This window comes from Bufo gargarizans, unplaced genomic scaffold (genome assembly GCF_014858855.1).
Source record: "Bufo gargarizans isolate SCDJY-AF-19 unplaced genomic scaffold, ASM1485885v1 original_scaffold_1365_pilon, whole genome shotgun sequence".
Lineage (NCBI taxonomy): Eukaryota > Metazoa > Chordata > Amphibia > Anura > Bufonidae > Bufo > Bufo gargarizans.
Window position 1 is genome coordinate 49,338 of NW_025334325.1, and position 14,149 is coordinate 63,486.

Here is a 14,149-nt window from a genome sequence, read left to right on the forward strand (position 1 = left end):
CGAAACATGTAGGGATGTGGGAGCATTTACTTTTTACTCTTGCATGAGCCGAAACGTTGCTGCTACCCACATGGGTGAATAAAAAGATCACTGATTTTTACTTGGAGTGCTGTCCGTTTCTTCATCTGCATCAGACGGGGTAAGCCGCTACATCCCTGGACCTAGCACCCAATCTGCTTTTTCCAGTGCCGCCATCAATTTTCATTTATTTATATATATATATATATATATATATATATATATATATATATATATATATATATATATATTATAATATAATATATCACACAATGTAAAGAAATCAGAAGGCAATCTACATATCAGATTTTTATTGATTGGTCCCTTGGGGGGGGGGGGGGGGAAGTTCCATAAAACTGCGTACAAAAATATTAACCCTTCACAGCCGTTATCAGACTGGCTGAAAACTTCTCCTGACTCTCCAGAGTTGAAAGCGACAACTTACAGACTACTCCTATTCAATCTCCACCCCAGGACAATGGTTCCCAACATGTCAGGGCATGCTAGGAGTTGTAGTTTTGCAACATCTGGAAAGCCACAGGTTGGAGACCAATAACCCCGTGTGTCTCCTTTCACCTAAGACGCAGTACACAACGCGGTTCACGTTTAGGGCACCAGCGCTTGTTTCACAGACTCCGGGACCCGGGAGGCGTAGTAGCTGTAATTGCGCAGAGCTGCCAGAACCCCGGCCGAGTTCATGTGCTTCACGTCCTTGTGGTAGTCGAATGTGTTGCCGTGAATATCAGTGAGTTTACCTAGGAAAGACAAGGGTAGAATATACGTGAGAAGCCCCGGGGTCCAGTCAGGGGGCCCAGGCTGCCTATACAGTGCCTTGCAAAAGTATTCACCCCCCCTTGACTTTTTTCGTATTTTGTTACATTACAGCCTTAAGTTCAATGTTTTGTTAATCTGAATTTTATGTGATGAATCAGAACACAATAGTCTAAGTTGGTGAAGTGAAATGAGAAAAATATATAAATAAAACTATTGTTTAGAAATAGAAAACAGAAAATTTACATGTGCGTATGTATTCACCTCCTTTGTTAGGAAGCCCATAAAAAGATCTGGTGCAACCAATTACCTTCAGAAGTCACATAATTAGTGAAATGACGTCCACCTGTGTGCAATCTAAGGGTCACATGATCTGTCATTACATATACACACACCTTTTTTGAAAGGCCCCAGAGGCTGCAACACCTAAGCAAGAGGCATCACTAACCAAACACTGCCATGAAGACCAAGGAACTCTCCAAACAAGTAAGAGACAATGTTATTGAGAAGTACAAGTCAGGGTCAGGTTATAAAAAAAATATCCAAATCTTTGATGATCCCCAGGAACACCATCAAATCTATCATAACCAAATGGAAAGAACATGGCACAACAGCAAACCTGCCAAGAGACGGCCGCCCACCAAAACTCATGGATCGGGCAAGGAGGGCATTAATCAGAGAGGCAGCACAGAGACCTAAGGTGACCCTGGAGGAGCTGCAGAGTCCCACAGCAGAGACTGGAGTATCTGTACATAGGAAGACAATAAGCCGTACGCTCCATAGAGTTGGGCTTTATGGCAGAGTGGCCAGAAAAAAACCATTACTTTCAGCTAAAAACAAAAAGGCACGTTGTGAGTTTGCGAAAAGGCCTGTGGGAGAGAAAATGTACGGAGGAAGGTGCTCTGGTCTGATGAGACTAAAATTGAACTTTTCGGCCATCAAAGAAAACGCTATGTCTGGCGCAAACCCAACACATCACATCACCCAAAGAACACCATCCCCACAGTGAAACATGGTGGTGGCAGCATCATGCTGGGGGGACTGGGGAACTGGTCAGAGTTGAGGGAAAGATGGACGGTGCTAAATACAGGGATATTCTTGAGCAAAACCTGTCCCACTCTGTGCGTGATTTGAGGCTAGGACGGAGGTTCACCTTCCAGCAGGACAATGACCCCAAACACACGGCTAAAGCAACACTTGGGTGGTTAAAGGGGAAACATGTGCATGTGTTGGAATGGCCGAGTCACAGCCCAGATCTCAATCCAATAGAAAATCTGTGGTCAGACTTAAAGATTGCTGTTCACAAGCACAAACCATCCAACCTGAAGGAGCTGGAGCAGTTTTGCAAGGGGGAATGGGCAAAAATCCCAGTGGTAAGATGTGGCAACTGCTCATAGAGACTTATCCAAAGCGATCTGGAGCTGTGATTGCCGCAAAAGGTGGCTCTACAAAGTAGTGACTTTAGGGGGGTGAATAGTTATGCACATTGACTTTTTCTGTTATTTTGTCCTATGTCTTTTGGTTCACAATAAAATATATATATATATATATAAACATCTTCAAAGTTGTGGGCATGTTCTGTAAATTACATGATAAAAATCCTCAAACAATCCATGTTAATTCCAGGTTGTGAGGCACCAAAATACGAAAAAAGGGGAATAAAGCGGGTCATTTCACTTTTTACATTGGAGTGCTGCCTCTTTTTTGGAGAACTACTACCATTGATGACCATTTTGCCCATGCTCCGAGGAATATGCACCAGGATTCATCACATAGTGCTGCTGTGTTGGAGATATAGATATATATATATTCAAATCACCTCCCTTTCTCCAAAATAAAAATAGATAAGCAATAAAAAAAAATAATTATGGGCATCGCCGCGTGCGAAAACGCTTGTACTATAACTTAGACACTTTACCGCTGGTGTAGATTTAAGTCATTTTCTATGCCGAAAACAGGTATAGAGAATGATGAATCAGACGCTGGTCCGCCTCCTTTCTTGACCACGTCACACCACCTTTTCCCGGAACTGGCGAAAAAAGGAGTAAGTGGCAAACACAGGGAAAAAAAAGTCGCAGATTTAGCCACAATACACCTTTGCGACAAAATCAGCGCCAATATTTTTATATAAATGACCCCCAAAGTATATTAAAATGCTGCAGAACTGTTAATTATGCACTTGCTTACCCCCCACTGCATGCAGGATCGCCTCAGGAGCGCACGTGTCCCACTTCTTGCAACCAGGACTGGCGAAGACGTAGGCGGAGGCCTGACCTTCAATCAGCTGAATGATCTGAAACACATAGGATGCTCGGTATAAATGGACGGAGCCTCTACACAGCGACAAAAAGGGTACAACTTCATTGTGACGTGTTTGTCGCGCAACTTTTTTTTAAATGATAGTCTACGGTGTCGCAGTGTGACGCTACAGTTGCACAGAAATCCAACTTGGATGGATTTTTTTCGACTGTTGCCGACACCATAGACCAGTGATGGCTAACCTTGGCACTCCAGCTGTGGTGAAACTACGACTCCCAGCATGCTCCATTTATTTCTACAGAGTTCTGAGAGCAGCCAAGCAACGGGGGCATCTTGGGAGTTGTAGTTTACCACAGCTGGAGTGCCAAGGTTAGCCATCACTGCCATAGGCTATCATGATAAAAAGCATTGCACGATTTTTCTGCGACAAGACACGTAGCCCTAGCTTAAAAGTTCCTCGGTTATATTTGGTTCTGGGAAAGCTGGGTGGAACCACTGACCATTACAACGCCACTTGATTTCCCAGAACCCTGAAATCTACTTATTAATGCTACAATATGGGAGTGAGGAGATGGAAGATTTGACAATTTCCTGCAAGGGCGTACACAGATCTCATAGGTTCCCATGGAAAAAAACTTAGTATGGACTCCCTGCACCTAGTTTCCCAGTGTATGTGTGTCAGTTACTCCCAGGCAACGCAGAAGATGCACAACGCCCCAGATTTCTGACGACTTTACATTTTACGTTTTTTTTTTCTCAAGTGAAATAAATTTTAATTAAATACAAAGTGTAATATCCGACCTTAATTTTTGAAAAGTGGAACTGGTGCTTGAAATATATGGCGCTCATTCTGAACACCATATTTCTCAATGTATTTACACCAGAAAATTGTTTTCACAAAATACACAGATATAGTAAATCACAGCCACTACTAGAGGGAGCTCAGCGATTAAGAATTAATACAACTACCATGGAAGCTGTAAAATTCTCTCTGCATTGAGGTCCCTCTAGTGGTGGCTGTGTGAAAATGCAGTGTTTTCACACTGGGAAGAAAAGAGCAAATTCTGTGCCGGACCCCTCCCCTCCCCTCGGGCCCCATAGCAGTCACGTAGTCTGCCTTTATTGCAGATATGCCACCGATTTCCTGGAAAAGTGAGTGATAGAAGTGAATGAAGAGAGCATGGCCACTGCCTTTCATTCTTCACCTGGGTGTAGAGTGATCATAATTTGTAGGGGGAACTTGGTGGTAAGTATTCAATTTCCCTGCAGCGCCACCACTGGGAAAAATGAAGCATTACACAGTGTCCATTCATATCCAGTAGTTATGTGTGAAATGCTGGATAGGACAGGTCCTCCAGAGACGGGGGCGCTCTCCGCTGTGGCCGAGAGATAACTATCTCCTCATGACCCATAAAAGGGGGTAGGAGAATGGGTTTCCTAAACTGTACAACCCCTGCAGCTGCTAGAGATGGGTCCTATTCATCCATGGGACAACTTCATGAGACAGCCCCTTTATGAAGCCTTATTATTTTCAGCTCAATCGTCACCTTATTTCCGGCACCTCCCACGCGCACTACTTTATCGGGGTTGATGGCGGTGATGCAGTCATTCACCAGCTTGCTGCTGTGGGATCTGGTAGTGTTGACTATGTGCTGGCCTTCAGGGACTTCCTTCAGCTCAAACCCAAATGCTCCAACGCCCAGGACGCCCCATATGGTTCTTCCCAGGACTGTGTTGTCGCCGGCCTGAAATGACAGAATAAAAACAGTGATCCTGTGATATGCAGGGGTTAAAGAAAGCCAAGGACATAGCGGTGCACACCACAGACGGGTGGCGCTCTTGTAAAATTCCACAATTTATTAGACTGTGCGTTAAGACAGGAGTCCTCTCACTTAACCAAACAATTTTTTTTATTATGTAGACAAAGTTAATACGAGGCATTTACTAATGTATTGTGATTTTCCATATTGCTTCCTTTACTGGCTGGATTCATTTTTCCATCACTTTATACACGGCTTGTTTGCAGGGGTTACGACCACCCTGCAATCCATCTGTGGTGGTCATGCTTCCACACTATAGGAAAAATTACCGGCCTCTCTGGTGGCTGGGACAGCAGGAACACAGATAGGCACGCATGCGCAGCAGCTCCCGTCCACCTCATATCAGTGCTGCAGCGGTGGGCACAACCCCTGGATACGGGCAGTGTATAATGTGATGGAAAAATGAATCAAGCCAGCAAAGGAAGCAATATGGACAATCACAATACATTAGGAAGTGCCTGGTATTAACTTCCTCTACATGATAAATGCCATTTGCTGAAGTGATACAACCCCTTTAAGGCTAGGTTCACACCTGCATTTACCTGGATCTGTCCTAGCCAGATACCACCATTCACTACCGGACACCACTAACTGCATGTTGTGGTTTTTGTCCGGCCAAAACCCAGCACTCATGCTGGGAAGTGGCTGGATCCCATTATAGTCAATGGACCCCAGTGGTGAATGGCAGTCTCCGGCTAGTTTGGATTTGGTGAACTCTCTGCCGGAACCCCCTGCCAGATCAGGTAAACGCAACTGTTAACCTATCCCTACATGGACGTGCACTACTGTGCGAGCGGCTTTGAGATCATAGACGACGGATATGGACAAGGATTGTCCTAAGTGGGATACCCCCTTCTTTGTTCTGATCAGAAGTGGGTTGGTCCCATGATCACTGTGGACAATCACTGGCCTTAGTGGTCACGTGCTAGAACGGCACACGTTACAGGCAGGAGTTAAGTCAGCTCCTAGGCCGGACATCTCAGTTGTCGATGGCATATCACTAGTATATGCCATATGTATCAGTCAGTCTGTCTCCAGAACGGACCCCTGTGCATGCGCTGTGCGCTCTCTATTCATTTCTATGGGAGTTCTGAAAATAGCCGCACGTTCTTAAAGAACGCTGCAGAACGCAGTACGAAAGCAGAAAAGTGACCCTTACACTGCGCTGCAATACCCCTTATCCTCTGTGTACGTCTTATCACGTATCTGAGAAGATGAACCGCTCGACCTGCACTGTAGGCATCGACCGCTGATAAGTCACGGCGACCTTCTTCTAGGATCAATGAACCTAAGACCGCAGAGGCTGCTCGGTATGGCTATTGTGAGGGGCCCCTCCAAATGAACGGGGCCTGTCTGGTTGAGACGAGGAAGGTAGCAGAAATAGTCGTTGCCCCTCTGCCAAATTGGAAGGCATTTGCTTTTTTTACCTTTTTAGTTCATATATTTGTTAATGAACAAATTAAATGTTAAAATTAATTAATTAAATTTAACTTTTTCATTGAAAAGGGTTTTCCGGGAGTACAATATTAATGGCCTGCCCTTAGGATAGGTCATCAATATATGATCAGTGGGGGTCCAATTCCTGGCACCCCCACCTTTCAGCTGTTTGAAGAGACCATGGCACTCTGGTCAGCGCCGCGGCTTTTCCCAGGCCAGTGACGTCACGTTCATCGGTCGTATGGCCTCTGTGCAGCTCAGTCCAACTCAAGTGAATGGGTCTGTGCTGCAATATCAAGCACGACCACTATACAATGGATGGCGCTGTGAAAAAGGCCCAACGCTCACCAGAGCAACGTGGCCTCTTCAAACAAAACAGTGGGGTGCCAGACCCCAACAATCCAGAGGACAGATCATCAGCACTGTACTGCTGAAAACCCCTTTAATATACTCTAGTCTAGTAGTCCGCAACTTCTGGCTCTACAGGGCCGTTCACAGGGTCTTTTTTTTTTTTTATGGCCAGTGCCGTCAAAAAAACAGGACATGTCCTATTTTTGACTGTTTTTACGGCCAGACGGACCCCACTGAAATCAAAGGAACCATTTTTAACGGCTGTTAAAAAAAAAACATAATAATAAATCTGTTTAACGTATACAAAAAAACGTAAACGTTAAATGGACGCCTCAGACTGATGCTATACAGTGGCATCTGTTCACCACAGAATTCTATTGTAAAAAACGTATACTTTTTTTTTTTACTGGACTCTGCAGGATACAAGAACATGGCGTTCTTACGTATACATTAAATGGAGGCATCAAACGTGATGAGAACCCTCCCTAATACTCACCTCATCCACTTGCATGTGCGGGGACACTCACTCCTCACTGGATGCAGCAGGACCTGAAGCTCCCAGTGTGGCAACGTCACATGATCAGGCCGGGAGCATCAGGTCCTGCTGCTGACGCTGGGGAGCGAGTGTCCCTGTGTGTGCACGTGGAGGATATTAAAAGTGGAGGTAAAATGACCATTAAAAACACATCGGGGGAGATTTATCAAACTGGTGTAAAGTAGAACTGGCTCAGCTGCTCAAAGCAACCAATCAGATTCCACCTTTCACTTTCCAAAGGAGCTGTGAAGAATGAAAGGAGGAATCTGATTGGTTGCTATGGGCAACTAAGCCAGTTCTACTTTACACCAGTTTAATAAATCTCCCCCACAGACTGCCAAAAATGGATGCACACACTGATGTAAAATGGCTATGAAAAACAGTGTTTCCGTTTTTTTAATGTCCGTTTTTTTTCACTGTTGTGTGAATGTACCCTAAGGATAGGTGATCGATGTGCATTCATTGCCAAAGAGGGGCGTCAGGTCCGAGGGGGACACACTCCCTGTGGTCCCATTCAGGGGTTATCGGTATATTACAGCCCAGTTACCTGGTAATTATAGTACGGCTGATTTATCACCCCGGCAATCGCTTTCCCTTTGTAGGCGATCCCAATCAGAACCGTCACATGATCCAGGAGACCTGCCGACAAAAAGTATCAGAGTCCGTAAACCTCGGGCACAGGGTGAGCGGTCACGAGACAGGAAATAGTTTTCATACAGAATAATCTTTTGGTTGATAGAGCAGCATTTTACAATCAGTGCATCGTTTTCGATTGCTGTCAGTGAATGGAAATATTCATATTTAGATTCATGGAGAATATACAGAGCGAACACTTCTCACAGCCAGGGCTTTGCTGCAGTGGTATCCAGTCTGGTATATCAGTGCAGGTAAAATGTATCTATCTGAAATCCAGACTGTCCGTGTCCGTTATCGCGGTCCGCAAACCACAGATCCCCAAAATACGGTTACCTGCCGCGTGCATCCTCTATTTTTCGCACTCCAATCACTAGAAATCACTATTCTTGTCCACAAAAATGGCCTAAAATAGGACTTGTTCTATAATTTGCGGAACGGACACACAGATGCGGACAGCACACAGATGACATCCATGTGCTGTCCATGTTTTAATTGTATTTTTTTGCAGACCGATAGAAATGAATGGGTCCGTGTGCAATCCGCAGAAAATGTGGATCGGACACAGATGGAAAATACGCTTGTGTGAATGAGGCCTTCCACTGAAGATTGTAAATAGGCGTAACACTGAGCCGCGGGAGAAACCGGGTCCGTACAACTTTTGAGCCTTTGCGTGTAGATGAGACTATTCCCATTCACTGACAACAAGCAGGGATCTTGAAAACGGTGAGAAATTAATTTACAAAGTAAAATTAGAAAGCTGCCGAATTTTCCATTATATTAATAAAACCAGAAAACTGCTTGAAGCAGCTAAATTATTATCAGTCGCGCAGTAGGAACCGACCTTCGGTATATTCTTTAGTGCCATCCAGGGGGTCCACCCACACCACCAGCTGGGGGGGAAAAACATGTACGGATAAGTGCAATGCAGTCATTAAATGGGTTTTACAGAACGGAACGAGCATCTGTCAGCAGGATCAACCCTATTAAAGGGTTGAACAGAGCTTTAGGGAAGATCTGCTTGACTCCATCCGAAGCCACCACCCCGTACATTGACAAATGAGTGGAAGATCCTCTGCTGAAACAAGCGTGCAGGGGCAAGAATACAGGGCCAGGCAAGATGTCTGCCCCTGTCATTCAAGGGGATGGGGACAATATGGTGCTCCGAGAGCTCAGGCCTGACCCTCTGTGCTCCGATGACCTTATTTGCAAAACCGGTGTAAAGGAAAATTGGCCTAGTTGTACCGAACAAGCAATCAGATTCCATCTTCTATTTTTAAAAGCTACTTGAAAACTTGGAAGATGAAATGTAGAATCTGATTGGTTTCTATGGACAACTAAAAGTCAGTTTTCCTTTACACCAGTTCTGATAAATTTCCCCCATAAATTTCTTGGGAACAGTGCCACATACACTATAAATAAGGTATTGTTTGATTCAGCAGGAGCAACCCCAACATGCAGTACACCTGGTTAATAGGATTGATCCTGCTGAGACCTGCTGTCTAAATACTGAAGATCTAATCTCAAGATAGGTCATTAGTATTGGTGGTGGTCTGGTTCCTGACATCTAGCTCAGACTAGCTCTCCAGCCTTCTCATACTATCCAGAGCACAGCGCCGTACATTGTATAGTGGCTGTGCTTGGTACTGCAGCTCAACCCCATTCACTTGAATTGGACCGAACTGCACAAAGGCTATGTGTTTGATGGACATGGCGTCATAGAGACAGTTCATCGGAGGCCCCTTCCTACAGTTGACCAGTGAGAGTATTGGGGGGTCTGAACCCACTGACGTCCCATCCAAAGTGTTAGATTCTTATTTCAGATGTCGGATGAAACAAAGAAAAAACCCTCCCTCTTGTGTTGAATATCCTAATGCTCCCGCACGTGGTTTATAGTTCCTGCTGCTTTGATCACCACTGGGCCTGCAGCTGTCACGTGCCCTTGTCCTTCAGGGTTTTTTATTTATTTCATACGTCTCCTGCTGTCAGACAATTTTTAAAGTATCTAGGAAAACTCCTTTAATATTGCTGCCATCAATGTCAGAAAGTTAAAGGGGTTCTGCAGTTTGTTTAAACTGATAATCTATCCTCTGGATAGATTATCAGCATCTGATCGGCAGGGGTCCGACACCCGGGACCCCCGCCGATCAGCTGTTTTGAGAAGGGAGCAGCGTTCCAGTAGTGCCGCGGCCTTCTCACTGTTTACCGCTGGCCCAGTGACGTCACGACTAGTATCAACTGGCCTGGGCACGGCTAAGCTCTGTTCACTTGAATGGAGGATAAATCATCAGTTTAAACAAACTGCAGAACCCGTTTAAGTAGAGCACACTGCGCATGCGCGGCCACCTCTCCATTCATCACTATAGGAGTTCCACAAACAGCCAAGCGTATGCGCTCAGCTATTTTCGGTAGTTCCATAGCAGCGAATGGAGAGCACACCGCAAAAGTGCAGCCACCTCTCCATTCACCACTATGGGAGTTCCAAAAATAGCCAAGCAAGCACGCTCGGAAGAAGCGATGAGAGGAGGGTGCCCCATTCGGGAGAAAAGACCTGCAGCTATCTGACATCAATGGCATACCCTAGTGATGTGCCATCAATATGCCAGATAGTAATACCCCTTTACTGTAAGTGATGTCTCATAAAGACCACCCCTGTCCGTATGCCTTATGGGCCTGACTTTCATGACCGGACTCAAAAAGGCCTTAATGTCCAGGCAAATTTTTGTATCTGGTGTTTTAGTGAGAGTAGCTTTTTTATTTGTTTGACTAACAAAATCATTTTTGCTAATTTTTATTTTTTATTGAAACTTTTTATTAGAATGTCTTTTTTTTAAGATTTTTTTTAGGTTTAATTTGGAGGAAAAATGTTAGTTATTATTAAATTTTTTTTTTTAATTATAACTTTATTTCTTAAATATTAAAACTGACAGAAAATGTAATTATTGCAATGGGTTCCCTTTTTTGTGACAATCGTTTTCATATGTAATATGTATAGGATTGAGCCTATTTTTACTTAGATTTTCATTTATTTTTGGCACATAATATGTTCCCCATGAGTTCATTAAAAGGACACTGACTTTATTTTTATTTTTTTGCACAGGAGCCCCAGTTATAGGGGTAAACAGCCCCCTGTGGGGGCATGACACACAGGCAGAGCTGATCAGGGTCTCCTTAGACCCTGCAGCTCTGCTCCTGCCCCAGACATGACTGCCGGGACTAACAGAGGAAGTCTCCATATGCTCTCCATATCTGTGCTCGTTCAGCGCTCTCCTCCCGGCACAGGAGAAGGCAGAAGCGGTAATAAACCGCTCCCGTCTTCTCCTCAGGGTCCCCGCTGTGTCAGCCGGGACCCGACCTGCTCCTGCTAGATTGCAGGAGCTTTAATCCCTGTGCTGATCAGCGCTGGGATTAAAGCGCTGCCTGAACGTTTATGCACGTGCTATCTGCACGAGGCATGTGCAGATAGGACGTATATACCCAGCCGGCAGTCGGGAAGGGGTTAAGGTATATGGACATCACAGAGGGAGGAAGTCTCGCTTTAGTCCCCATCTATGAGCCACAATGGAGAGCTGCTCTGTGGCTACTGCACGGAAAATGTCTGTTTGGCCGTGGCTTGCCCAAGAATACTCAGCTCTTTCTGGAGCTGCCAAGAGTGATCCTCAGGGAATTAGCTGATTGCCCCGAGAGCCGTGTTTTAAAAAGGGATGTCTCATGTATAAACCTGTAGCGGAGGTGATGACCACAGGGGTGAGGGTTACCTCTTCTTCTTTGATGTCGCTATACTGTGATGGAAACACGGTCTTCAGTATTTCTTCTGACTGTCCTGTCTCGATCAGATCCTCAGGTACTTCTGCAGAGGGCAAATCCTGAGCAGCAAAAAGAAATGCAACAGCGGAGGCTTTTATACATATCAGGATCTCTGATCTTTGTGGTAGCTACCCGATCGATGCAATATTTTGGGCCTCGATATTCCAGTTTTATCTGTGAATTTCATCAATTTTGATCAGATCCACTGACTAAAAATGGCGTCCTGTGGATTTACACTGAGGTTTCGGAATACCGCCGCGTGCTGCATTACTCTTGCCATCAAAGGTGATGGAGCTGTCAATAGAGGCTACAAACGGAACCCAGAAACGCAGTGTGAACAGAGACTAAGGCCACATTCAGATATGGAAGCTTTGCCATGGATTTGCATTGCAGATTCTGGCATTTGACAGTACAATACACGTAAACAGGGCTGTTTTACAGTGAATTCTGAGATACGGGAATAAGATAAGCTTAACACAGTCTAAGTGAATAAAAAAGTACTAACAGTGATAAAGACATATACAAACAGACAAATCACATACATCGTAAAAACAATCACTTTGACCTATCGTCATTGGGTAGGCTCTGGTCGGCCATCCTGGCAGGGCACAGGCCCATGCCTGACATCCAATCAGGGTGGAATACAAGAGAGAGTCTTTTTATTTATAGAGTATTTTATTAAAAATACCCTTACAACAAAACAAATCTGCACGGAAAGCACAGTGCAGATTTTTGCCTTTCGCCATTTACAGGGCATAATCCACGTCAAATCTGAGGCAACCTCTTCAACAACATCTGCATGTAGTGCTTAAAGGGGTTGTCCCACTAAAACTATTCTAAAGTTTTCAAACCAGCACCAGTATCTGAATACTTTTGAAATTGCATGTAATTAAATATTTATTATAGCTACTGAGTTATTCAATGAAATCTATCTGCAGAGCGCCCCCTTCGGTTTCCCCTTTTTCTAATTTCTCTGTCCTGCTCACTGAGATGGACGCACATGCTCAGTTCCATCCTTGATCTACCACCAGCTGCAGCAGAAAGGACACATCCCCTAATAGAACAGTCCTATCCTTGCCCGTAATGTGGACAATAATAGGACACAGACAGTACTAGAGATCACCCAGTGCTGATGGTAAAAAATGATTGTTATTAGTGATGGATAATAAAGAAAGGTGGTTTAATTCACATAAAACATCCCCGTACGTGCCTACCCTTAGCACAACCCCCCAAGGTGAGCCTCCATTTTTGGAGACATTTTTATTACTTTACCCAAACGTTATCACCCTATGGTGTGGCGTTTTTATGTTCTACAATTGAACACAGCCTGCACAAGTCTATCTATCCAAATCTACAAGCATTATGGAGGGAGTCTGATGTCTGGGAGTGCAGAGTAGTATGGACATCGGTCCAGAAAGTGGCCTCACCTCTTCTCCTATGATGGTTAACCGTGGGAACCTTCTTGCCAGAGAGGCGCAGATACTTTGCTGTGCCAGGCAATCCGCTGCCGTCTGGAGGTCGTTGGCACCAGTCTGAAACACAGAGATATGAGAGCCATCAGTTATATCCTGCTACATCCCCAGTGCAAAGAAAAGTCCACTCCTTCTATCCCAGGGCTGCACTTTAATACACCATCCCACCACGTCCTGCAGAATAAGAGCAACTATTTGCAGCAGCTCCTATAATCCGGCGTATACACTCAATAAAATACCGCACCAAGATAGAAATATCGTGTTGCTGCAAAACTCAACATGCCATTATGTCTCAGGCAGATATGTAAACGATTACAGGTGTGGTCTGATGAGATACTGGGTCTGGCCACAAGAGGGCGTAAGGGTACTTTCACACTAGCGTTATTCTTTTCCGGCACCGAGTTCCGTCCTAGGGGCTCAATACCGGAAAAGAACTGATCAGTTATATCCTAATGCATTCTGAATGGAGCAGGTCAGTCACTGCGGTATTATCTCCGTCCAAAATGTCTGATCAGTTGCCGGAATGCCGGATCCGGCATTAATTTACATTGACATGTATTAGTGCCAGATCCGGCATTAAGAAACACCTGAAGGAAAACTGTTAAAAAAATACAAGAGAGATCCGTCTATCCGCATGACAAGCGGAGAGATGGATCTGTTCTTGCAATGCATTTGTGAGACGGATCGCATCAGTCTCACAAATGCTTTCAGTCACATCCAGATCGGTGGATCCGGCAACGGAACTGCTTGCCGGATCACACTGCCGCAAGTGTGAAAGTAGCCTAAAACTGCTTTCCCCGCTGCACTATGAAAAGGCTCTCAGAGGCTACTTTTGGGAAGTGTACATCTTGGTGACTGATTGTTGAATGCTGGACATGCCTCTATGATGCTGTTGAAGATTTTTTCTGTTGACAGACTGAGTGGTTGAGCATTATTGGACTGAGAGAAGCAGGATGGTCATATCGATGAATTGCCCACCATCTTGGCCGTTATGAACTAGCTGTTAGGAGGTGTTGGGAGCAGTGGTTACGTTAGGGCATGCACAT

The 14,149-nt window shown here is 44.8% G+C and overlaps 1 protein-coding gene across 3 annotated transcripts in view; it reads right to left on the reverse strand.

Moving 5' to 3' along the window:
- Positions 1 to 341: 341 nt before the first annotated feature.
- The window catches only part of LOC122923212 (3'(2'),5'-bisphosphate nucleotidase 1-like), a 32,531-nt gene continuing 18,723 nt past the window's right edge, over positions 342 to 14,149 (reverse strand). For 2 of the 3 annotated variants that reach the window (XM_044273960.1, XM_044273961.1), the window contains exons 4-10: positions 13,059 to 13,163; positions 11,583 to 11,690; positions 8,669 to 8,717; positions 7,739 to 7,830; positions 4,596 to 4,793; positions 2,977 to 3,082; positions 342 to 773 (exon numbers count right to left, since the gene is read on the reverse strand). In XM_044273960.1, coding sequence (XP_044129895.1) covers positions 625 to 773; positions 2,977 to 3,082; positions 4,596 to 4,793; positions 7,739 to 7,830; positions 8,669 to 8,717; positions 11,583 to 11,690; positions 13,059 to 13,163 — 807 coding nt within the window. In that variant the 3' untranslated portion in view covers positions 342 to 624. Of the gene's footprint in view, positions 774 to 2,707; positions 2,819 to 2,976; positions 3,083 to 4,595; positions 4,794 to 7,738; positions 7,831 to 8,668; positions 8,718 to 11,582; positions 11,691 to 13,058; positions 13,164 to 14,149 lie in introns of all 3 variants that reach the window. The other variant, XM_044273962.1, reaches the window with a different exon arrangement.